Here is a 23,909-nt window from a genome sequence, read left to right on the forward strand (position 1 = left end):
TTCAGCAGGTATTTCCATTTCAGCTCTCTACCATCTAAGTATTTCACTTAAGATTCATAATTTCCTTTTAGCAAGTCAGGTATGATTGGTCTCATTTATCCTGTGTTGGTCATATTCTAGAAATTGTTTCAGAGGCCATTCCTGCTGGCACCCAAGGCCTAGGTCCTGTAATTCTCAAGATATTGAACTCATATGGTTGCTGCTAAAGTTAGAAGCTCCTCCTGTATTCCAGGGTCCCTGTTTGGTCACCTGTATTTAGGGAAGGAAACCCAAAACAGAAAAAACTGCTTTTGTTTTGATATAAAGTATCAGGTTCTCATGAACTACTCTTCCACTCTACCCCAGCTATATACAGAGATGGTCATGGTCTTCATCTTGCCATCACCCACAAATGTTACATTTCATGTTCAAGAATTCTGAAATCATTTTATCTGATTATAACATTTTATAAGTCTTTTTTCCTCTCTGCTGTCTAACTTATGTGTCTGTGTGTATATATGTTCACTGAGATGTCCATTCTCTCCACCTCTTCTTTCTCAAGTCATTACCCTTCCAGGGGTTAAGGTTTCCTCTTTTATCTTTCTTGATCCCTTAGTGAGCTATTTCAATTCTGATGTGTTTTCTGCTCTCACATCCCTTTGTCCCATTATTACACGGCTCACTATGTCTTGCCGAACTCCAACGGTGGAATAGTCCGAATACCTGCTTCTTCTTTTGTTCTCTTTACGTGCTGCTAAACATACTATATGACCTGGTGGTGAACCCTGGACCTGGACTCAGGAAGAACTCTTGACACTCCTGTACGATTCTGTGCAAATTGTTTAACCTCTGTGAGCTTGTTTCCATATGAAATGGGACTAGTAATAGCCCTTACCTCTCCAAAGGTTATTATGAGCCCTTTGCAGCCTTAAATTGGTGTGTAAATACTACTTCTATGACTACTACACTACTATCACTACCACCACCGCTGCTGCTGCAGCTGCTGCTACTGTTACTAGTTTTGAATTGAACCAGGAGAGGTCATGCATCTGTTCTCACGAATCCATCCCTACTTGATGCTATTTTATCTAATCTAACCTAATCTAATCTGGGCTTTTACTTCGGTAAAGCCATCTTACAGTTACTCTATAATTTGTTCTTTTTTGCATTCACCACAGTGACTTTTCTAAACCTTTTTCTCTTAGGCTTTCTATAGCAACCCTTCTTTGCCCATTCTTTCAGCCGTGGGCCTAGCTTCATACTGCAACAATGATAGAAGCCATTTGTCTTCTTCCTCATCTCATATCACTCAGTTTCCCCCCGCTATCTCTTCTTTTCTTCCTAATTTGTATGAAAAGCTGTCCCTTCTTTCCAGTGCCAGCCCTTCTACTTGCAAACTTTTGTATCTCCTATCATTTAAGCAATCCTTTCCCCACCTGTCTTCTGTAGTAGATTGTCCTTCAGTCATTCCTGACCCTGTCACCCTGCTCTGCTGTGTTTGTTTTTCTAAACTCTTTTTCTTTCCATATTCTTCTGTCTACTGGCTCCTTCTCTGGTGCCTGCAAATATGATAATGTCTCCTCCATCATTAAAAAAAAATCCTTAATTTATCCTACCATTCCCTATAGCTGTCTTCCTCTATCTGTCCTCTTTTCAGGAAAATGCTATCCGTACTAGTTACCTCTATGTCTTTTCCTCTCACTCTCTTCCTTTGCAACCTTGCTTCTGGCTTCATTGTTTCAGTTGGACCTCCTCTGTCCACAATTATTGCTGACCTCTATGCCATCTCCAAACCTTGTATTTTTAAGATGAAGAAAAATGATGCCACTTCAGAACTATCTCTTTTAAAGTAATTAATTGGAATCATTCAGATCATTTTTCCCCCTGGAAAGTATGATTGCATTTATCTTAGGATGTATATAGCTAAACAGCACTGTAGATATCTCAACTTTTTTTTATCCTACGCATTTTAGCTTAAAAATAATTGTGTATGCTTTTTTTTGTTTTTATATCACCATCATTCCTCAGTATAAAATCTCCCTTGTTCTGTACTCAATCAGCTATTATCCTTTATTAAAAATATTTTAATCCAAGTTTTTAGAAGTGATAAAACTGAATATGAGATGATAAGTGAGGAAGTGTCAGTCATAAACTTTAAGTGCCTACTGTTTGCCAGACACTGTGCTAAGTGCTGGAAATAGAAAGTTCTTGCTCTCAAGTAGCTCTTTGTCTATTGGGAGGAGACAGTATACAAACACCTACATATAGTCAAGCTGTACAGGATAAATTGGGGATAACCTGCAAACAAAAGGCACCAGAATTAATGGCTGGGGACGGAGGGGGTCGGGTATAGAAAGTCTTCCTTTAGAAGGTAAGATTTTAAGTAGTGTTTTGAAGAAGCCAGGAAGCAGAAATGAGAAGGGAAAGTATTCCAGGCATACAGACAGGCAGTAAACATGCCCAATCTCCATATAGAGTGTCTTGTTAGAGAAACCACAGGGAGGCCATTGTCAGCTGGACCTCACAGTAAGTAGTGAGGGAGGGGAGGTTAAGGTGTACAAAGCCTAGGCATGATGAGGGTATGAAGAGCTTTGACTTTGATAGCTGATCCTTGAGGTTGTTTGGGGCGGGGCGGGGGTGCGGCAATAACACTGTCAGCCTTAGCCTTTAAGAAGATAATTTTGACATCTAAGTAGAGCATGGACTTCAGTGAGCAGAGACCCACCAGCAGCCTACTGCTGTTCATACCTGAAAAGATGAGGGCCTGCACCAGAGTGTTGGTGGTGTCAGAGGAAAGAAGAGGGTGTAGTAAAGGGATATTACATAATTTAAAAACAACAGGCCTTGGTAACAGATTGGATTTGGAAGTGAGAGAGAGTGAGGGGTTGAAGATTGACTAGGAGAATGGTGGTGCCCTCAACAGAAACAGGGGAGTTAGGAAGAGGGAAGGCAAAAAATCAAGGTCAGATTTGGATATGTTGAGTTTAGGAACTCTACCTGACACCCATTTCAAGATGTCTAAGAAGCAATTGGAGATGTGAGACTAGAGGCTTGGGAGAAAGGTTAGGCCTGGTAAGTTGAGATATAAATCACAATGATTAAATGCAGGGGAGCTTATAAGATCCCTAAGTTGAAATAGTATAGAAGGAGAAGAGAAGTGGTCTCAGGTCAGAGCATGGTGGGGGGATGGGCAGGGATTCCATCTTTAAGGTGCATATCTTGGCTGAAGATACATCAAAGCTGTCTGAGGAGTGGTCATAAAAGTAAGCAAAAACCAGAAGAGACTTTGTATTGGGCAGCTAGGTGGTGCAGTGCATAGACTGCTTGGCCTAAAGTCAGGAAGATTCATTTTCCTGAGTTCAAATCCATCCTCAGACACAGTTGCTGTGTGACCCTGGGCAAGTCACTTCACCCTATTGGTTTCAGTTTCCTCATCAGTGAAATGAGCTGGAGAAGTGAATGGGAAATCACTCTAGGATCTTTGCCAGGAGAACCCCAAATGAGGTCATGACTGAAAACAACATAAAAATAAGCCAAGAACTGGAAGAGAGTTATGTCAGTAAAAACCAGAGAGAAGAGAGTTTGAAGAAGGAGAATGTGATCGACACTGTCAGAGGCTGCAGAGAGGTTAAGAAATATAATGATTGAGAAAAGGCCACTACCTTTTCAATTAAACAATCATTAGCGACTTTGGTGAGAGCAATTTCAGTGGAACATTGAGGTCAGAAGCTTGACTATTAAGAAGAATGTGAGAGGAAAGGAAATGGAAACGTATGTTACACATGGCATCCTCTAGGACTTCAGTCACAAGAGATCTAGGATCATGGCTAGTGGGAATGGAGTATGCTGTGAGAGTTTTTTGTGGACGAGGAGACATGCAAATGTTTGTAGGCAGTAGACGGAGAAACTGAAGATGTGAGCGTGTGGGGATGGTAGAAGGGGCAGTCTGCTGCAGAGGATGGGATGGGTCTGCTTTGGTACTACGGGGTGGCTCACACCTTGGGGAGGTGAGATGAGGACAGGAGGCCAGAGAGCATGCAGCAAGTGGCTTCCTTTTCCCCCCACTAACGTACAAGGCATGATTCTCAGTGAGGTTTGGATGTTTTGCCCTTCATCACATCTTGAGGAAGTCTCCAAGCAAACTGCTTTTGGGCATTGGATCCATGTATTTCCTAAGATATCTACACCTCAGATCTCTCTTTTCTGGGTGGAGGCAACTAGGTGGCCCGGTGGATAGAGCTCCAGACTTAGAGTCAAAAAGTAGGACACCAGTATAATAGGGCAGCTAGGTGACTGGCCCTGGAGTCAGGGCAGAACTGAGTTCAAATCCAGTGTCAGACACTTACTAGCTGTGTGACCCTGGGCAAGTCACTTCACCTGTTTGCCTCAGTTTCCTCATCTGTATAATGGAGGTGATAATAGCACCTACCTAACAAGGTTGTTGTGAGGCTCAGATGAGATAATATTTGTAAAAATGCTTCACACGGTGCCTGGCATATGTTAGGCTCTATATAAATGTTAGATATTGTATTATTATTGGTATTGTTGTTATTCTCTACTCCTGGGTTTTCTACATCAGATGGAACCAAACTTTTGAGATAGTGAATTTGATCGTGATTGCCATGCCGTCCACAGTAGTCTTGAACCATCTTGTAGGATAGGAAGCCTGGTTTAGTGGACAAAATGCTGCTGAATTTGGAGTTAGGAAGACCTGGGTTCAAGTCTCACCTCAGTTTCTTCATTTGTATAAAGTGCATAGTAATATAGTAGTAATGTCATAGGACATTTTTGAGAATCAAACGAAATAATGTCTGCAAAGGCTTCACAAATCTTACTGTCCTGTAGGAGTATTCGTATAAGCTCTTATTTGAGTATATTGGCATTCGTTGGCATTATGAGCATTTCCTAAATTGTGTGGTCCTTTGCTAAACTGCCTGAAATCAAGGACAAGCTGCTAAACAGAGCATCCCTTTGTTCCTTTGTAAAGTGGGAATTATAACATTTACACTGCCAACGTCACTAGGTAGTCCGAGAGGAGAGCACTTGGGGCAAAGCTTGAAGGAACTGTGTCAGTTAGAATCGCTATTACAAGTTCTCACAGCCTTTCAAAAGAACATTGAATTTTTATGTTTACTATATACTGATACCTTTCAAAATGTCCTATGATATTTATTATTTTACTGAGAAATAACAACACATAAGAACACTATGGTAAAGTGATCTATTTCTGCACCTTGATTCTTTCTTGGGGAGTTCGCAAAACGGGGATGGTTTCTGTTTCAAATGTCTCTTGATCGCTACGACTGCCCAGTCCGCTCTCCCACTGCTCTGCACACAAATTTCAGAAAAGCTTCTCGATGACTGGGTTGAATGTTCCCCACGCTGTTGGCTGTCTTAGAACCCCTCACAGCGGCCCCACTTCCCTGCACACTAGCTTGGTATGCAGGGAGAAGCTGCAGAGTCTGCTGGCTGTGCTTTATTTACGGAAACAGCAGGGTTGAGATTGATTGCGGTGAGAGACTGTGTATGGATGAGGGAGGGTCACAGCACATGCTCAGTCCTGTCAGTCTGAGGGGGAAGTTTCTGCGTTCTGCGTGAAGGCTTAGGTCATAGCACAAGCTCAGTGAAAGCTCTCTGAGGTCTCTCAGACTGCATGTGCCTCCATTTTGAGTTGTTAGAGTAGAAAAAGGCAGAGTTTTAGCAGTAAGTAGAGGTTCAGGAATACAGCTAGACCCACAAGAGCGGCTGTTAGGCATGGATGATCCATTCAGCCCCTGCAGGTAGGCTACTTTACTCTGGCCTCACCCAACCGGGATGGCTTTTGCTGCTGTTTCTGACTTCTGAAAATGTTTATGAAATCATTTCATTATTCATACTGCATGTTTCTAAGAACCTTTAATATATACCAGCCTAGCTGTGCAGGTGCTTTCTGAATGCATGAAGAACACGCTTGAAAGAGCTGACCCTGTTCAGAGATGCATGGAGCAAATGCAGAATGTAAGGCCATGTGAATTACCCTCCCTCTCCACCCCCCCCCCCCCCCGCCCCCTTCTTTCCCTCTTTTCCTCTTCTCTGCTTCCCATCTCCTTCCCCTGCCCCTTGTTATGGTTTCAGCTGCTTAGTATGCACGGGTCCAGGTTTGTTGCCTGCCTTCAGGGAGCTGTAGGTCTAATCTGCAGGATGCTCTGTTCCCTGTCGCTGTTAAGGATTGTTTGGGCCTTTGAGAGACTGCTTGGACAATATTTTAGAGAGGATGATAAGCAGTCTGCCATTGGTTGCTTGGAAGGTGGGTGGAAACTTGTTTTGATTGAATGTCTTTTCCCAGTGGAAATTATAGTTTCTGTGATATTTTTCTGAAGTCTAGAGAAGCAGACAGCGTGCACATCGTGCCCCCAGTTGTTATTCAGATGCAGCAGATAGCTGTAGAATTTCAACAGTGCCATTTCACAGTCGTCAGGTTTTTTAAGGGGCACTTCTTGTATTACATGAGTCTGTGCACTGCCAGCCTTCAGTAGGTAAAAACGTTTGACAGTTCTAAAATCACAGGTGTTTAGAGTAGGAATGCATCTTAGAAATAACGGTAGCCCCTTATGTCACGGATGAAGAAATTGAGACCCAGAAAAGAACGATGACTTGGTCAAGGTCACACAGTAGTGAGAGGAAGAGCAAGGACAGTAGCTCATGTCTTCTGACTCCAAATTCAGTGTTCTTTACACTGCACTTCAGCTACAGTATCCTGGACTCCATGGGTTTATGAAAAACTGCTCTGTGGTGATGAGTGGTCAGGTGAATTGATTTACTTATGAAGGTCTAGGTCAGGGGTGGAGAATCTGCGACATGGAGGCCACGTGTGGCCCTCTAGGTCCTCAAGTGCAGTCCTTTGACTGAATCCAAACTTCACAGAACAAAATCCCCTTAATAAAAGGATTTGTTCTCTGAAGTTTGGATTCAGAGGGCTACACTTGAGGACCGAGAGGGCCACATGTATCCTCAAGACTACAGGTTCCCCACCCCTGGTCTAGGTGGTCATTCCTTCATAGTAGAAGATAATGTGAGCCCTAGTAATCATAGGGATTGAGTTTTGCTATTTCTTCTGCAGTTTCTGTGAAAGCAAAAACACAGGTCTGGCCTGAGGAAAGGTGGAGACATGGGTATAACCTTATTCAGAAAGGATCTTTTGCTTTCTAGAAATCACGTTCGTAAAGTGCTTTGCACTTGCTTTGCCATAGAAATTAGCCTTCTTCATGTTATTCTTATTAATTACTATTATTACCCAGATTTTTTAGAAGTAGCTTGGAAATATTTTTGTCAGGTTAGTTCTAGTGTTCGGTCAGAACAGATACAGGCTTAATGTCGCTTTGAGTACTCATATCTGTAGACCTCTGTTTGAATTCCTTTCACTTTATTACTGCTTATTTCCAGTCCTCTGCCTCTAGGTTAATGTTTGGGAATGAAGGAAAAATTATGAAGCCATATTGGAACTTCTTAATAGTTTGAAAAATAATTTGGTTTTACAGTCATTAATGTAAATCTCTTCTCTATTCCCCACAATGATCCCCTGTTTATAACAAAGAAAAACAGTTTAGCAAAACCAACTGACACAGGGTACTTGTCTGATTCTGTACCTATCTTCTTTCCCCGTTGGCCCCAACCCAATAGCAGAGATAGATGGTCTCACTTTTACACAAGTGAAGGTGTTTTCTACAATTATACTGGACTTTCAATCAGAATATTTGAAAGATGGAAGCAGCACATGCACTTAAAAAATAACTCTATATATCTCTTATCATCCTCCCTTCTTCATGCCTCTAACCCCCAAACAAAACAAAAACAAAACCATCAGAGGGAATCATCCCTATGGTGAAAAACTTGAACAGCCCTACCTCAAGCTTAAGCTTGAGTTTCTTCCTGTTCTATCAGTGCGTCAGGTAGGATGTTTTATTTTGGTGGCAACTTACATTAATTGTGTCATATACTGTTCAGAATTTTGAAGATACTATTGAGGGACTAGGGCTCTGGGAGATCATCATTTGGGGTTGGAATGAGGGAACGGTTTGTTAATACAGTGTTACAAGATATTTCTGTTTCATAATAAGCTTGTTCATTTTAAAGAGTTGTATTGTGATACAATTGAGTTGTTTTAAGAGCTTTACTTTCCTCTTACTATAGAATATTGCTTCCAGTAACATTGTTATATTGTAGCAGTCTTCTTTTTTGCCTGTCCATGAACTGGAGGACAAGTATTTTCACCATGAAGATTGAAGCCATAAGAACTCAGGCTTGTAGCCTCTTTTGATAATTTAGTTAGTAGGTTAATATCCAATATTTCATTGGTTCCCTTCAGCCCAGGACCTAAAGCAATACTAGCAGAAATGGTAAAGTTAAAATACCAAAAGCAAATACAGATTTTGCAATGAAAACACTAAGATACATTCTCCAATTTTTGTACCTTAAACTCTTGTTAAGATGAATACTAACACTAATTCAGAACTTTACTTAATCTTTATCATAGAATTCCATTTAGAATGGGGGCTATTATATGGTTCTTGATACTTTGACCTGACCTTGGCCTAGAACAAATTTTTTTTTAAAATAAATTTCTTTATTTATTTTTAGTTTACCACACACGGTTCTACATAGTTTTGAGTTCCAGTTTTTCTCCCCTCCCTGCCCCCTCCCTCCCCAAGACGGCATGAAGTGTCATATAACTGTCATGTATAACTTCGCATTGAATTAATTTATGCACTAGTCAAGTCGTGGAGAAGAATTTTGACCAATGGAATGAATCATGAGAAAGAAGAAACAGAACCAAAAAAAAAAAAACCCAAAAACAAAAACAAAAGAGAAGCAGAAAAGGCGAGCATGTAGTGTGCCTCAGTCTGTATTCAAACTTCGCATTTCTTTGTCTCGATGAAGATAGCATTCTCCATCGTGAGTCCCCTGGAGTTGTCCTTGCCCCTTAGGTTGCTGAGAAAAGCGCAGTATGTCAGGGTTGGTCCTCACGGAGTCCATATATCTGTGGCTGTGCACAACGTTCTCCTGGCTCTGCTCCGCTCACTCAGCATTATGTCGTGTAGGTTTTTCCAGGTTGTTATGAAGTCTGCATCATCCCCATTTCTTATGGCACAATAGTATTCCATCACCTTCATATACCACAGCTTGTTCAGCCATTCCCCAATTGATGGGCATTCCTTTGATTTCCAATTCTTGGCTACCACAAAGAGAGCTGCTATAAATATTCTTGTACATATGTTTCCTTTTCCCGCTTGCATGATTTCTTTGGGATACAACCCTAGAAGTGGTATTGCTGGGTCAAAGGGTATGAACATTTCTATAGCCCTTTGGGCATAGTTCCAAACCACCCTCCAAAATGGCTGGATCAGCTCACAACTCCACCAGCAATGCAACAATGTTCCAATTTCCCCACGTCCTTTCCAGCATTTGTCATTCTCCTGATTTGTTATTTTAGCCAATCTGACAGGAGAGATGTGGTATCTAAGAGTTGTTTTGATTTGCATTTCTCTAATCAGCAGCGATCCAGAGCATTTTTCCATATGCCTGTAGATAGCTTTAATTTCTTCCTCTGAAAACTGCCTGTTCATATCCTTTGACCATTTCTCAATTGGGGAATGGCTTAGCCTAGAACAAATTTTGTCTCACTAATAATCTAGAATCAGTAGACAGAAGGTTTCAGAGACATGTTTAAGGCTTAGTGTGAGGAAAAAATTCCTAACATTTGCAGATGTTTAAAAGTGAATGAGGGGGTAGCTAGGTGGCCCAGTGAGTAGAGCACCAGCCCTGGATTCAGAAGGACCTGAGTTCAAATGCAGCCTCACACTAGACACACTTACTAGCTGTGTGACCTTGGGTAAGACACTTAACTCCAATTGCCCTGCCTCCCCCCCCTCCAAAAATGAGTGGATGAGCCAACTTGGGAGTTAGTGAGTCTGCTTTTTCTTCTAGACACCTTCAAACAAAGCCTTGCAGAGCCACTCAGCCACGTGTTCTACGGTGATTCTTGTTCAATTATGGGCTGGAATCAAATGGTCTTGGAAGTCCTGTCCAACCCCCTCATAATTTCAGAAGGTGGGATCAGAGAGCCACCCTTCATCTTTGTGGTACTTGAAATCAACCGTAGTCATTAAATCTGTCTCTCGAGTTAATATATAATTGTTTTACAAAGTAGATGGTCATTTATGCCTAAGTGAAAAAGAATGGGAATATCATCAGGCTCTTTAATACTTCTGGATTCAGTCTTTTTGCTTGCCTTGGTGTACTAAGTGTGGAGTTGTGATTCTAAGGTCAGATATGAGGGATATTATTTGGGATGGTGTGCACACTGAATGCAGGAGGTTGGTTGTTCTTTTGGCTTATAACACCCCATTTCTTATGGTCCAAGTGACTAGAAAATATTGCTGTCTGTAGGAAACAAGTGCTTTGCACATTGTAGTAATTTAACATTTGCTAAACTTAATTGAAATCATTGCTGTTGTTATATTTATATTTAAAAGTAAAATTAGAATTTTATAAAATTATCTTTTCTTGAAGATTTTTTTGAATCTAGGCTCTGAATCTGAGAAGAATCAAAACTACCTTTTGAATTGTTTTTTAGTGTCTGACCATGGATATGGCTTTGTAATAGTTTTTGTAATACATCAGAGAATGAGATGGATCAATAATGTTGAATATGATAAATGCTACAGGCTTCTATTTGCTTTATGTCCATAGTTATGTTTTTTTTTTCAAATTTATATCTTCTGTTATTTTCCCTGTTAAGAGAGAGCTTTTTTAAAAACCCATTTTCTTTACATCTGGTAACAATACAGATCAGCTTTTGGAAAATAGGAGGAATAAAAATTTTGATGTATTTTCCTCTCAATTTCCCCTTTCTCCACTGCATTTCATACCTATGAAGTAGAATAGATTTGGGCTGTATTGAGAAACTGGTACACACAAATCCTAAAATTATTCTATTTAACCCATGTTTATTCTGTGTCTGATAATTAAATTTGCTCCTTATCCAATCTCAGTCTCCTTGTACCTCCCCATGCTGTGTTCCGCTTTGGGTTTTTCTTTCTCTCATTACTCTTCCCCCATCTGTAAGGAGGTAAAATATATCCCACAAAATACATTCATACATCTGCATCTGGATGAGACCTGAAGAGAGGAAGTAGATATTATTGGGTAAAATGAAATTTGGTGATTACCTGTGGATTTCTTTTTAAAATCACAGAATTTCAGAGTTGGTAGGGACTTCGTAGACCAGACAATTAAACCCACATTCAAACTAGAATTTCCTTTATGACTTTCTGAACAAATGATCATCAGATTTTGCCTGAAGACCTACAGTGAACAGGGAAGCCATTAAGACAAGGTGTGTTCTTTTGGAGAGATCTGATTAGTAGAAAGTTTTTCCTTATTTGAGCCAAAATTTTCTTCTTCACAACTTGCACACATTGTAGTAATGGTCTATGTTTCACATGATAGCCCTTAATTACTTGAGAGTAGTTATCTTTTCTTCTCCAAGTTAACCCTTTCAACTTATCTTCAAATGACACAGTTAGAATATTTCTGTTGTCTGTCAACATCCTTTCTCCCCCATTTTTCACTAATCAAGCACTAACTACTGTGTGCGTAATGCTGAGCATAGTAGAGAGAACAATGAAATAGCTTTGCTTTCAAGGATCTTACATTCTATTGGGGAAAACATCTGTCCCTATAATACAAATATTAGGAAACATATACATGTATACATATGCAGGAAAGAAAAATACAGTAAATTGGGAAAGAGGTAGATACAAGCAGCTGGGAAATCCCACAGGATCTCATACAGCAGGTGACATTTTAAGTTTTGAAGGGAGTTGATGGGCATGAGAAGACAGAGGAGGAGCAGTTTGGGAGTGGGCACTGGCATTGATAGACTGCCATGTGAGAGAAGGAGCACATAGACCAATATGGTAGGGACATTAAGTGCAGGAACAGGAATACCATTGACTAACCCTGGACAAGTGGCTCTGAGACAGATTCCTAGAGGCAATAGGGAGCTGCTGGAGCTCATTGAACAGGGGAATGACATCCTCAGACCATTGATTTTTGAAAATTAGTCATATTCAATTAGTCCAAATTAGTCATTTTCAAGTTGACATACTCTTATTAAGTACTGCCTAAGACAGCTCTTGCCCTAAAGGAGTTTGTATACTGTGTTTGGGAGTTTTTAATCACAGTATGATACAGGTGCTTTGACTAGTATGCAAATTTCAATACAAAATTAATCAAAAAAGGGAGGATGAATTTGCTCACATAATGTAAATCCTGGGATCCTTCAGATCTGAGCCCAGAGTCATCCAAATGATTTTACTTGAGATGATTTAAAGGCTGTAAGTTTTCAGGCTTTTCCTGGAATTCTGGTTGGTAGAGGTTAAGCATCACCTGCATATTCTGTAGTTGATCACATTGACAGATCATATATTGAGAATTTCTTTGGGAACTGGAAAAAAGAAATTATTTCATGAAAAGTAGACAGATACTTAGGGGCATGGAATCTGCAAATGCAGTTGCTGACCCCATTCCTCTAATGTTCTACATTGTTATCCTGTTCTCAAAATTGTTTTTAAGAAAGAAGTTTTCTTTCAATCCCTGCAAGTATTGTGCGTTTGGTCACGTATGCATGCATGTATGTACGTGTATACACACAAACCATTCTTACTCATAACTATTCTGCATAGTAATATTCATCCTTGTCAGTGTCTTTCTCGCTCCTTCATCACTGAAGAGAAGAATGGGGGTGATCAGGTTTTTGAAAATAAATCTCACAGACTTCCTAGCAGGAACTTTTAGTTCTTTTAGACTTTTAGTGACATGTGGTGATACGAGGTTTATTCTGTCTGTGAAGGGTGAAGTTCTGTCTCAATATGGCTAACTGGGTGCATGGTACATTATGCTTTGGGCTTGGAGTCAGGACGGCCTGAGTTCAAATCCAGCCCCAGAGGTTGACTAGCTGTGTGGCCTTGAACAACTGCAAAATGGGAATAATAATAATAGCACCTCCTTCTGATGGTTGTTGTAAGGATCCAATGAGATTGTATCAAATAAAAAGCACTCGGCATGGTGCCTGGAGCATTGTGGGAGCTGTATAAATACCTTTGCTTCTCCCCCTCTTTACCCTCTATTATAGAAAATCTGCAAAATTTCTGGTAGGAAGATGTGACTTAGGCATTGGCTTTCCTCACTGTGAGAGTAAAAGTCCCATTTTGGCTCCTCATTTTCTATATGGGAGACATTAGCTTAACACCATTAGTGACACAAACCACAAGTAGCAGAAGAATCCAGAGACACAAGCAGCGAGCCTGAAGTATTTTTTTTTCTGAGTTATGTAATTGAGGATAGCAGGCTTATTTCGGCCCTTGAGGCTCCTTGATTGTAGAGGGAGGTTTTCTTCATAGACGTGAATCTCTCTCTGTGCTTTGCTAGATGATGTTCGTGACGTACTGTACATGTAAATATCTGTCATATTCTGTCATAAATGTTCTGATCATGAGTTACTCTGAAATTAGGTTGTTATTCAAATAGGCATATGTGGTCTATCCCTTTTGTGTCAGAAAACGAACCTGGATTCTTGAATGTTGTCTCAGCATAGGGCAAGCTATGATAGCCCCAGCCAAGACTGAAGATAGTCAGTTTGAGAAATATATTAGGAAACATTTCATCAATGGTGCATATTGCAGGTGACTTTTTTATCTTGATATTTAGTGGGTCGTGGATTTATTATATTCATCCTTATTCTGACCCTGATTTCCTATTTCATTTCTCTTCCATTTACTTCTTATGCTTAAAAGTTATGTTTACCGTGTTGTAGAGTCACCGTTGAGATTCTTACAGCTAATTTCTCAATAGAGCTATAGCGATATATGGATGTAAATTCACATATCCTACAACAGATGTTTCCTATGTGCCTTTCCAGCATGGTAAAATTGACCTGAGAATTAGAAAACCAGTATTCTTATGTTGCCTGTGCAAGTGATTTATCTGTGACCTTGGAGAAATGATGTCATCTCTTTTTCTCAGTTTCCTCATTTGTAAAAGGAAAGGACTGGACTTAATCATGTCCTGGCTCTAACTTCTAAGATTAATTTCAACAGACATTTATGAAATATCTATTATATGTACGATTCTATCTGAATGACGGATGAGTTTTGTTGCTACCAGATATTTAGTTAGGGTTTTGTGTTGTTCTTTCCCTCTGTCTCAAGTAACATTTTTACTAAAACTTTGCCATCAGAATACTCAAATGCTGTAATTAAAGTACTTGTTAGCACATTTGAGTTTTTAGTGGCTTCTTGAAAAGGGAAAACTTTCTCACCCCACTATGAGGTTATTTATGGAATGAAGAGTAGCAAATTAAAATCCTTTGTTTTCCAGCCTGAACCTCATCCTTGGGTTGGGTAAGATTCTGATCATTATAACAAGATTGTTGTTGACATTTTTTTGTCTTTTTTATGAACTTGTTATACACGATACTAAATCTAGAAAACTTCTCAGTAAATACTTTTACAAATAATAGCATTGAAGGATATTGTTTTCTTGACAGTATTTAGCAGTCCTGAAGTTACCCCAGCATCAGTTGTAGAAGGTCTGATTTGCAACTTAAGAACCACAGATCTGAGATAGAAGGAAAGGTCTTCCAATGTACAATCTACCCACTGGGGAGCAGGGGTGAGGATTTAGTGTGGTCACTCAGGTTGGCCACAGTGGCTGTCCTATTTGATTGTCTTTGGGATTTTGTGTTGGCTTGTGAATAAACCAAAGGCCAAAGGCAGACAGCATCTCTAGATTCTGCAGAATGGCTTTGCTGGATTATAATCCCATTCTTCCATCCCATAGTTACTAGGTAAATTTTCTTTAAGCCCTGGCAGAGTCCGGGTTTCATGATGAAAAGATCCCTGGATAATGGAACTGGAGGTAGTGGCTGCACTCCTGGCTTTGCTCTTACTTCCTCAGTGTATGATCTCATCACTGGTCTTGACTCAGGACTTATTACTTGATCTATTTGGACTTTAGCATCCTTATTTATAAAATGAGAATGTTGGATTAAACCACCTAAAGTCATTTGCAACCCCAAATGACCTGTAAGCTCCCTTCCATATCTTAAAATTTTGATCATGCCCCTCCTGTTATATGCAGTTTTGGGGTCTTCCTCTTAAGCAGTTTCTGTTATTCCTGCAGGGTTATTTGATACCCTGGGTGAACAATGAGCAAAGGTTCGACAGATAATATGCAACTGATTTCTGATTTCTTTCTCCAATTTGCTTCTTCCCTGGTGGAACTGATGACAGTGTGCCCATTTCCCCCGTTAATCTTTTATTGAAAGGGTGGTAGCCAAGCATTCATCCCATTCCCTGTCTCAAGATTCTTCATAAGAAGCCTTTCTTGGATTGGGGCTCCTGTTTTCTATATTGCTATGGACACTTCTGCCTTTTTGTTATTCAGTTGCAGGCTTCCAGCTCCTTTCTGTCCAGTCCCTGTTTACTTCATAGAATACAACGTTTCTATGGCAACAGGTTACTTTTCAAAGGGAACATCTTGTCATTTTATTTAATCCACTGCAGCTGAAGAGGACTGAAATATTAAGTTGTTGTTGCTATGGATACTGCTTTGTTGCATCAGTTTCTTTTGTATCAGATTTCATAAATGTGGTGTTGAGGTTTTTCTTTTGGAGAGGGAGACACTTTGAATAAATAAAGTAACTTACCATTATTACTGTAATTGTTTCTTTACCAATATAATTTGGCTTCTAGAAATGTTAAATATTTTAGCCTATACAGTAAGATTTATAGACATAAGATTTCTGCTGCAGCTATCAAACAAACAAGTTAAAAAAAAAACCCACCTCCTGAAGTGCAGTATTTACATGAGGAATATGAACTGGACTTGTAATTTCAGTGATATAGGTCAGAGGTTTCAAACTCAAGGCCTTCAAAATTCCAGAGTGTGGTCCATCAGAATAAAATATGATTGGGAAATGTTAAACAAAATAAATTAGAATACAGTACAACATAGATGATGTTAACTTTACAGTTTTCTAAGTTAATATGCTGCCTGCAGGGATCCCTTTCTGTTTGAATTTGACACCACTGACATAGGGAACTCTTTGATGAGGAAACTACCTTTACCCTTGTCTTGGTGGCTTGGCCCCTCCTCTCCAACTTGTAGTCTTAGAGGATTACTCAGAATATGAGAGTTTGAGTGACTTGCTAAGGGTCAGAAGTACATTTAAACTTAGGTGTTCCTGGTTGCAAAGCTAGCTCCATAGACTATATGGTCTTACATAACAATCCAGAGAAATCCCCTTATTACCAGTTAAAGGTATTGACGTTATTCTTAACTCTTCCAGTACTTTATGACTCAAAAAAAAATCTTGAGTAATGACCCAGCAACAAAAATTCATAAATGAAACACAGAGAGAGAGAGGGAGGGAAGGAGGGAGGAGGGGGGTGGGGAGAGAGACAGAGAGACAGACAGAGACACAGAGACAGAGAGAGACGTTTGCATTGAAGTTTTTTGAATTCCTCGAAAGAATTGTGATTTCATTACTATATTGCTTTCTCCATTTGTGTGTGTGCAGCATTACATTTCTTTCCTATTTCATGAGTTGGGCATTGAAATGAAATTTGACAGTTTTTAAATTTGATTTTTAATTTTTTTCAATTAACATTTATTTTCTCTCCCTCCTACCTGTTTCCTGGGGGAAAGGGAGAGGAAAAACAGGACTCTTCTAACGAATACACAATTGATGGTTATTACATTGATCAAAGTTCTTAAATGTTTGACTTATTTGTTTTTATAAAGTTATTGTTGTTGTGTAAATTTTTTTTCTGATTGTGCTCATTTCACTCTATCGTTTCATACATGTCCTCTCAGATTTCTGTGAAATTGTTTTCCTCCCTCCCTCCCTCCCTTCCTTCCTTCCTTCCTTCCTTCCTTCCTTCCTTCCTTCCTTCCCTTTAATATATCATAATTACTTTAGCTATTCCCCAATTGATGAATATTCTTTTAGTTTCCAGTTTATTGCCACTACAAAATGAGCTTTTTTTATACATATGGGTCCTTTTCTCTTTCTTTGATCTCTTTGGAGTATTGGCCTCTTAGACATAGTTAGAAATTGGTTTACAGAATGGCTATACCACTTCACAGCTATAGTTAGCTTTCTTGTTTTCCTGCTAACCCTCCTATATTTATAATTTTTATTTTTATCTTTGCCAGCCTGATAGGTATGAGGTACTTTAATTTTCATTTCTCCAATTGGTAGTTATTTGAAGCATTTTTCCCCCTTTGGTTATTGTTAGTATAGATTTCTTCCTTTGAAATCTGCCTGTTTTTATCCAATCTGTTGCAGTGACCTGTTGGTTTTGTCTTCATAACATCTCCCATGAAAGCTCTCCTTTTTCCTTTGACCCAGCCACCACTCTAATGTAAGCCCTTATCATCTTCCTGTTTCGATTCTCTCCTTGCTCTAGTCCATATTCCACTCAGCTGTCAAAGTGATATTTATAAATCACAGGTTTGACCATGTCACCCCCTACTCTAAAATCTCCAGTGGCTCCCTATCACCTCCAAGATTTACATTCAAAATCATCTGCTAGCCTTACATAGTAAGTATTAGTATGATTATAGATATCTACGTATATGTATTTGTATGTATGTTTGTGTGTATGTGTGTGCATATATATGTATGTGTATATATACACACTTATGTATATATGTATGTATGTGTGTATGTATGTCTATCCATATAATTGTAGTCTTCTTGGGGGAGGGAAGAAGAAGGAGGAAACAGAACAAAGTAAAAATAAAAAGTGCACAGCAGAGAACAAAAGAAAACTTATAAGGAAGCAAAGAAAAGACAGACAGCTCTGAACACAATGTGTAATATTTATTATATAGGCTTTCTTAAAATGGAAATTTATCGTATATTTTGAATCCTCTCATGTTCTGCTGTATACGTGGCAATCCTTTTTTTCTTTTCTTGTTTTTTATTTGTTTTAGTATTTAAGTTTATATTATATTTCTTTTTCTTTTCTTACTGTGTATTTAAGTTTAAAGCAAATTAAAGCAAATTAAAAAAAAAATAATCTGCTCACCACTTCACTTCCCTCCATTGACTCTGTGAGTTACCGGGACCACTGGGCACTTGCCTCCTTGCTATTCCTCACATCTCCTGATTCTGAGTGACTGTCCCCCATCCCTGGAATATTCTCCTTCCTTATCTTTGCTTCCTGGCTTCCCTGACTTCCTTCAAGTCTCATTTATAATCCTACCTTTCCATTGTCTTTCCCCACTTCCCCTTTAAATGTTAGTGCCTTACCTCTGTTGGTTATTTCCAGTGTATTCTCTATATAGCTGGCCTATACACAGTTATTTGCATGTTGTCTCCCCTGTTAGATTATAAGCTTCTCAAGAGTAGTGAACCTCTTTTGCCTTTCTTTGTATCCTTAGTGTTTAGCATAATGCTTGGAGTATTGTGCTTAACAAATGTTTAATGACTGAGATCTTTTGTTCATTTATCAATTGAAAATAATTATTATTTTTATAAATTTGAGTCTATTCCGAGATTTGTGACTGTGTCACTTTCTACAAAGATTTTTTTTCCATTCTTATTTTGCCTGCATCAGTTTTGTTTGTACAAAAACTTTAATTTTATATAATTGATATTGCCCATTCCATCTTTTTTGACCCTCTGTCTCCTTTGTACCCTTTGTTTAACTATAAACTCTTCCACTATCCATAGTTTTAAATGGCACTTTACTTCTTGCTTCTCTTTTGTTTATGATGTCACCCTTTTTGTCAAAATTATATATTCATTTGGAGCTCATCCTTGTATAGAATGTTTTCTAAACCTATTTCTGGCTGATATCTTTACGTTTTTTCCTGGCATTTTTTGATAGGAAATGAGACTCTGCTCCAGTAGCTGAGGTCTTTGAGTTTATTAAGCGCTAGGAGACTGTATTCTTTTCTTTATGTATGTTGTCTACCTAATCTATTCCACTGATCAACCTCTATTTTTACAAATACTTAGTTGAATTGACAGTGAAAGCTTTGTAGTATAGTTTGGTTGCTAGTGCTGTTTGGCCCCCTTCCTACTTTTTTTCATTATTCCCCTTGAGATTCTTGAAACTTTCAGGCCATTGTTCAGTATGCCTTAATTGAATATAATTTTATTGCATAGTGATCAATCAAAGATGTTTCTATTTGGCTACATTTGTTTGTGAGGTTTTTATGCTATTTGTCAATTAACATTCAGTACTAGGAAATATCAACGAGCAATCAGAAGGGATTACATTAATGTCCTCAATGCATTCTCCCATTCAGTAATGGCCAAAGATCTATCATGTCTACCTTTTCTAAAATTCTCTTGATGTCTTCAACTTTTCATTCCCTTTCCCTTTCCCCTCCCCCTTCCCTGTCCTCTCTTCATTCTCCTCCCTCTTCCCCTTCCCCTCCCCTTTCTAGCTCTAATCATTACTTTTGTTTTTCATTGCATAATATTCTCAGACCTCTCCCCCCTCCACTCCCATTTCCTTCTTTATAAAGAATAGCAGAGTGTGAAAGTAGTGTGTTCTGCACCAAGTAGCTCTATGAACTAGTGCAAGTGGTATCTTCTCTTCTGTCTCGCTGTTGTTCTTATCTTCCTCTTCTTCAAATGTGAACAGGATCTTAATCTTTTTTCACCCCTTTAAAATATGTCTTCACATTTGGCCCTTCAAGGGTTAAGATTTGTTTTGCTCATGACTAATTTCTCCCTGAATGTACCCTCTCTTTTTCTTTTCCCCTTCCCTGTTCCCTCTTGTTTTCCTGTTGAGTTAATGTATTACTGTACCAAACTCTTTCTGTTTCTGTGTATATTCTTTGACTAGTTTTGGTAAAAATGACATTCCAGTAGCGCCTGCTCCCCCAACCCATTCCTCAATCAGTTACTCAGTAAACATTTATTAAACACTGTGTGACAGGCAATGTGTGCAAAGCACAGTAGGGATGCAAAGAAAGTCAAAAGACAGTTCTTACCCTCAAGTAGCACACAAGAATCTAATGCTCATTCCTTCTTGTTTTATAGTTTCCTACTTGCCCACAGCTATTATGTGGTCTATGTTTCCCTACTTTTCCTCTCCCTTTGTTCTTATAATGTATTACTTTTCTTCTCTCTTTCCCTGTTTTATCATCATCAGAACATAATTTAAAAAAAAAACCACTTCCAGGTCCTCTTTCTTATTTAACTCTTTCAATGATCAATCAACTGATTACTCATTAAGCTTATTAAGTACCTGTTATGTGCCAAGCACTGGACTAAATGCTGCGGATACAAAAAGAGGCAAAAGGCAGTCTCTGTCCTCAAGAAGCTGACAGTCTAATAATCAATGGTGACATTAAAGTTCACTGGAAGCACCAGTAGCGTTACTCCCTGTTAGAATATAAACACTTCATCCTTGTAATCCCTTCTGATTTGCTCATTGATATTTACATTTTTATGTTTCTTTTGACTTTTATTGTCTTCTTCCAAGAAAAAATCTACTCACTTCTTGTCTTTTTGTTAGGAATGATAAGAAGTTCTTCATTTCATTAAAAGTCCATGTCCCCCGTCATTGTCCGTCCGTCCATCTGTCCCTGTGTCCCCCCCCCCCCCCCCCCGTAAGACTTTATCTTTTGCTTTTTGTACTATTATCTCAACATCTTTGCTTCTTTATTGTGATAGCTGCCTAAACTTGTGTGATCCTGACTGTGGCTCCTTAGTATTTGAACTCTTTGTTTCAGAATCTTTTCAGTATTTTTCTTTTACCTTGAAGCTGTAGTTTTTGGTTATGACTAACATTCGTGGGAGTTTTTAATTTTATGTTTCTTTTAGGAGGTGAATGCATTCTTTGTATTTTCATTTGCCATTGATTCTAATATATCTAACCAATTTTTCTTTAGGATTTCATGAAACGTCATATCCTGGATTTTTTTGGAGGGGAAGGGGTCAGAGGGGGAGATCATAGCATTAATGTAATCCATGAAATATTAAATTGTCTCTTTTTTGCCAGTTTTCCAGATCAATTGTTTTTGCTGTGTGATACCTTTCATTTTTATAAAATTCTTTTACCTTTTAATAAATAGTTGTTAATGTTCTGTTGGAGCCATTAACTTTGGTTGGTGCCTTCTAATTTTCAAGAAGTCTATTACTTGAATAAGAATTTTGACCTCTTGTACTAAATTGTTAATTCTCTTTCCAAATATTTTTCCAATGTTCCCATTTATTGTCTAATTCTTTCCTCTAGAGCTCTCATTTAATTTATTATACCATTTAAAATAGAGCTTTTAAAATCTTGATTTTTCTTCATTTTTATTTCTTGTAGCATTTCTAGTTGCCCTTGTGACCATGATGTGATTTTCTTTAATGCTGTGCTTGAAGATCTTTTGAAATTATCCTCTTTATCTGAGTTTCAGGCTTATGTGTTCTTGTCTCCATGATAATTTTTTTTTTAATCACCGGTGTAGGTTTTGAGTTTTGTGGTTTTTGTTTTGTTTTGTTTTTTTTTGTTGGTTTTTGGTTTTTGGGGTTTTTTTTGCTCATTCTTCTAACTTTACCTCAGGAATTGGGGACTTTGTGTTTTGTCCAAACTCTTTGTGATTCTAGAAGGAGTGTTGGGGCATTTTATGGTCCTCATTCATATTATTTTACATCTTGTTAATGCATTCTCTAGGCACCAAGTCAGTTTGTTTTTCAAGTGTTCAGGGAGCTGCATCCTTTCAGTGTATCCTAGGAAATCTGATCTAGGGCACAGTCTGATTGCTACTCTTCATAACTGATTTTTTTTTTTTCTGACCGTGAACCTTGGTTTGGTTTCAGAGTATGCACACACCTGCACATGTGTGAGTGCAGAGTATCCTTGCCACCATGTTCAGCTGGCCTAGATGCTGTCACTTAGCTAGATGCTTGTAAAGATTTAAAGAAACTGAGTAGTAGAAACCTCCTCAACATAGTGCTAGCTCCTATTTCCTCTCCCTCCACAACTTGGAATCTTTTTGTCTCCACTTATACTTTTCTTTTTGTTTCAGTGGATAGCATGGCCAGGCTGAAGTGTCAGCCCCTATACCGGTGTTCTTGATTTGTATTTTCTTATCTTTCCTAGGATCTTGCCTCAGTCACTTATCCACAGTCTTTCTCATTTATTTTTAATTTGTCTCTCCACTGCTCCTTCCCTTTCAAGAAATATATTCAAAAATTCCTCCATTTACCCTGCTTGCCCACTCCAGTTCTCATCCTAGCTTTTATCTCCCTGACACTGCTAAGCTTTCAGATAAAGTTGTCTATATTTGTTGGCTTTGATGCTTTGCTGACCCTCTTGATCTTTATCCTTGTCTAATCTGGTTACCATCCTCACCAACTTACTGAAATTATTTGTAGTGAAAAGGACTTACACAATTTAGCTGTTTTTCTTTCTTTTTCCCCATATTTTGTTATTTAATATTTTTAGTTTTCAACATTGATTTCCATCAGATTTTGAATTACAAATTTTCTCCCCATTTCTACCCTCCCTCCCCCACTCCAAGGTGTCTTATATTCCCCAGTCAGCCCTCCCTTCTGTCACCCCACTCCCTGCCCCATCCCTTTTCCCCTTACTTTGTTGTAGGGCAAGATAGATTTCTATGCCCCATTGACTGTATATCTTATTTCTCAGTTGCATGCAAAACTTTTTTTTTTTGAGCATCTGCTTTTAAAACTTTGAGTTCCAAATTCTCTCCCCTCTTCCCTTCCCACTACCCTGCCTAAGAAGGCAAGCAATTCAGCAAAGGCCACACATGTATCGTTATGCAAAACACTTCCACAATAATCATGTTGTGAAATACTAACTATATTTCCCTCCATCCTATCCTGTCCCCATTTATTCAGTTTTCTCCCTTGACCCTCTCCCTTTTCAAAAGTGTTTGCTTTTAATTACTTCCTCCCCTGATTTGCCCTCCCCACTATCATCCCCACTTTTTTATCCCCTTCCTCCTACTTTCCTGTGGGGTAAGATACCCAATTGAGTATGTATGTTATTCCCTCCTCAAGTCATATCTGATGAGAGCAAGATTCACTCATTCCCCCTCACATGCCCCCTCTTCGCTTCCAACAGAACTGCTTTTTCTTGCCACTTCTATGTGAGATAATTTATTGCATTCTATCTCTCTCTTTCTCCCTCTCTCAATATAGTCCTCTCTCACCCTTTAATTTTATTTCATTTTTAGATATCATCCCTTCATATTCAACTCACCCGGTGCCCTCTGTCTATATACATATACATATACATATACATATACATATACATATACATATACATATACATATACATATACATATACATATACATATACATATACATATACATATTCCCTTCAACTCCCCTAATACTGAGAAAGGTCTCTTTCCATGTAGGAATGTAAACAAAACAGTTCAACTTTAGAAAGTCCCTTATGAATTCTCTTTCTTGTTTACCTTTTCATGCTTCTCTTGATTGTTGTATTTGAAAGTCATATTTTCTATTCAGCTCTGGTCTTTTCATTGAGAAAGCTTGAAAGTCCTCTATTTTATTGAAAGTCCATATTTTGCCTTGGAGCATTATACTCAGTTTAGCTGGGTAGGTGATTCTTGGTTTTAATCCTAGCTCATTTGACCTCCGGAATATCATATTCTAAGCCCTTCTATCCCTTAATGTAGAAGCTGCTAGATGGATCTTTTTTATCCTGATTGTGTTTCCATAGTATTCAAATTCTGGCTGCTTGCAATATTTTCTCCTTGACTTGGGAACCCTGGAATTTGGCGACAATATTCCTGGGAGTTTTCTTTTTGGGATCTTTTTCAGGAGGCAATCTGTGGATTCTTTCAATTTCTATTTTACCCTCAGGTTCTAGAATATCAG

The 23,909-nt window shown here is 38.7% G+C and overlaps 1 protein-coding gene across 5 annotated transcripts in view; it reads left to right on the top strand.

Annotated features, from left to right (window-relative positions):
* RERE (arginine-glutamic acid dipeptide repeats) overlaps positions 1-23,909 on the top strand; it is a 591,056-nt gene that overhangs the window by 381,029 nt on the left and 186,118 nt on the right. The window contains exon 1 of one of the 5 annotated variants that reach the window (XM_036742477.1): positions 5,660-5,759. The exons of the other annotated variants lie outside the window; for them this stretch is intronic. Coding sequence (XP_036598372.1) covers positions 5,734-5,759 — 26 coding nt within the window. The 5' untranslated portion in view covers positions 5,660-5,733. Of the gene's footprint in view, positions 1-5,659; positions 5,760-23,909 lie in introns of those variants that run through there. 5 annotated transcript variants of the gene reach the window in all.

This window comes from Trichosurus vulpecula, chromosome 2 (assembly GCF_011100635.1).
Source record: "Trichosurus vulpecula isolate mTriVul1 chromosome 2, mTriVul1.pri, whole genome shotgun sequence".
NCBI classification, from domain to species: Eukaryota; Metazoa; Chordata; class Mammalia; order Diprotodontia; family Phalangeridae; genus Trichosurus; species Trichosurus vulpecula.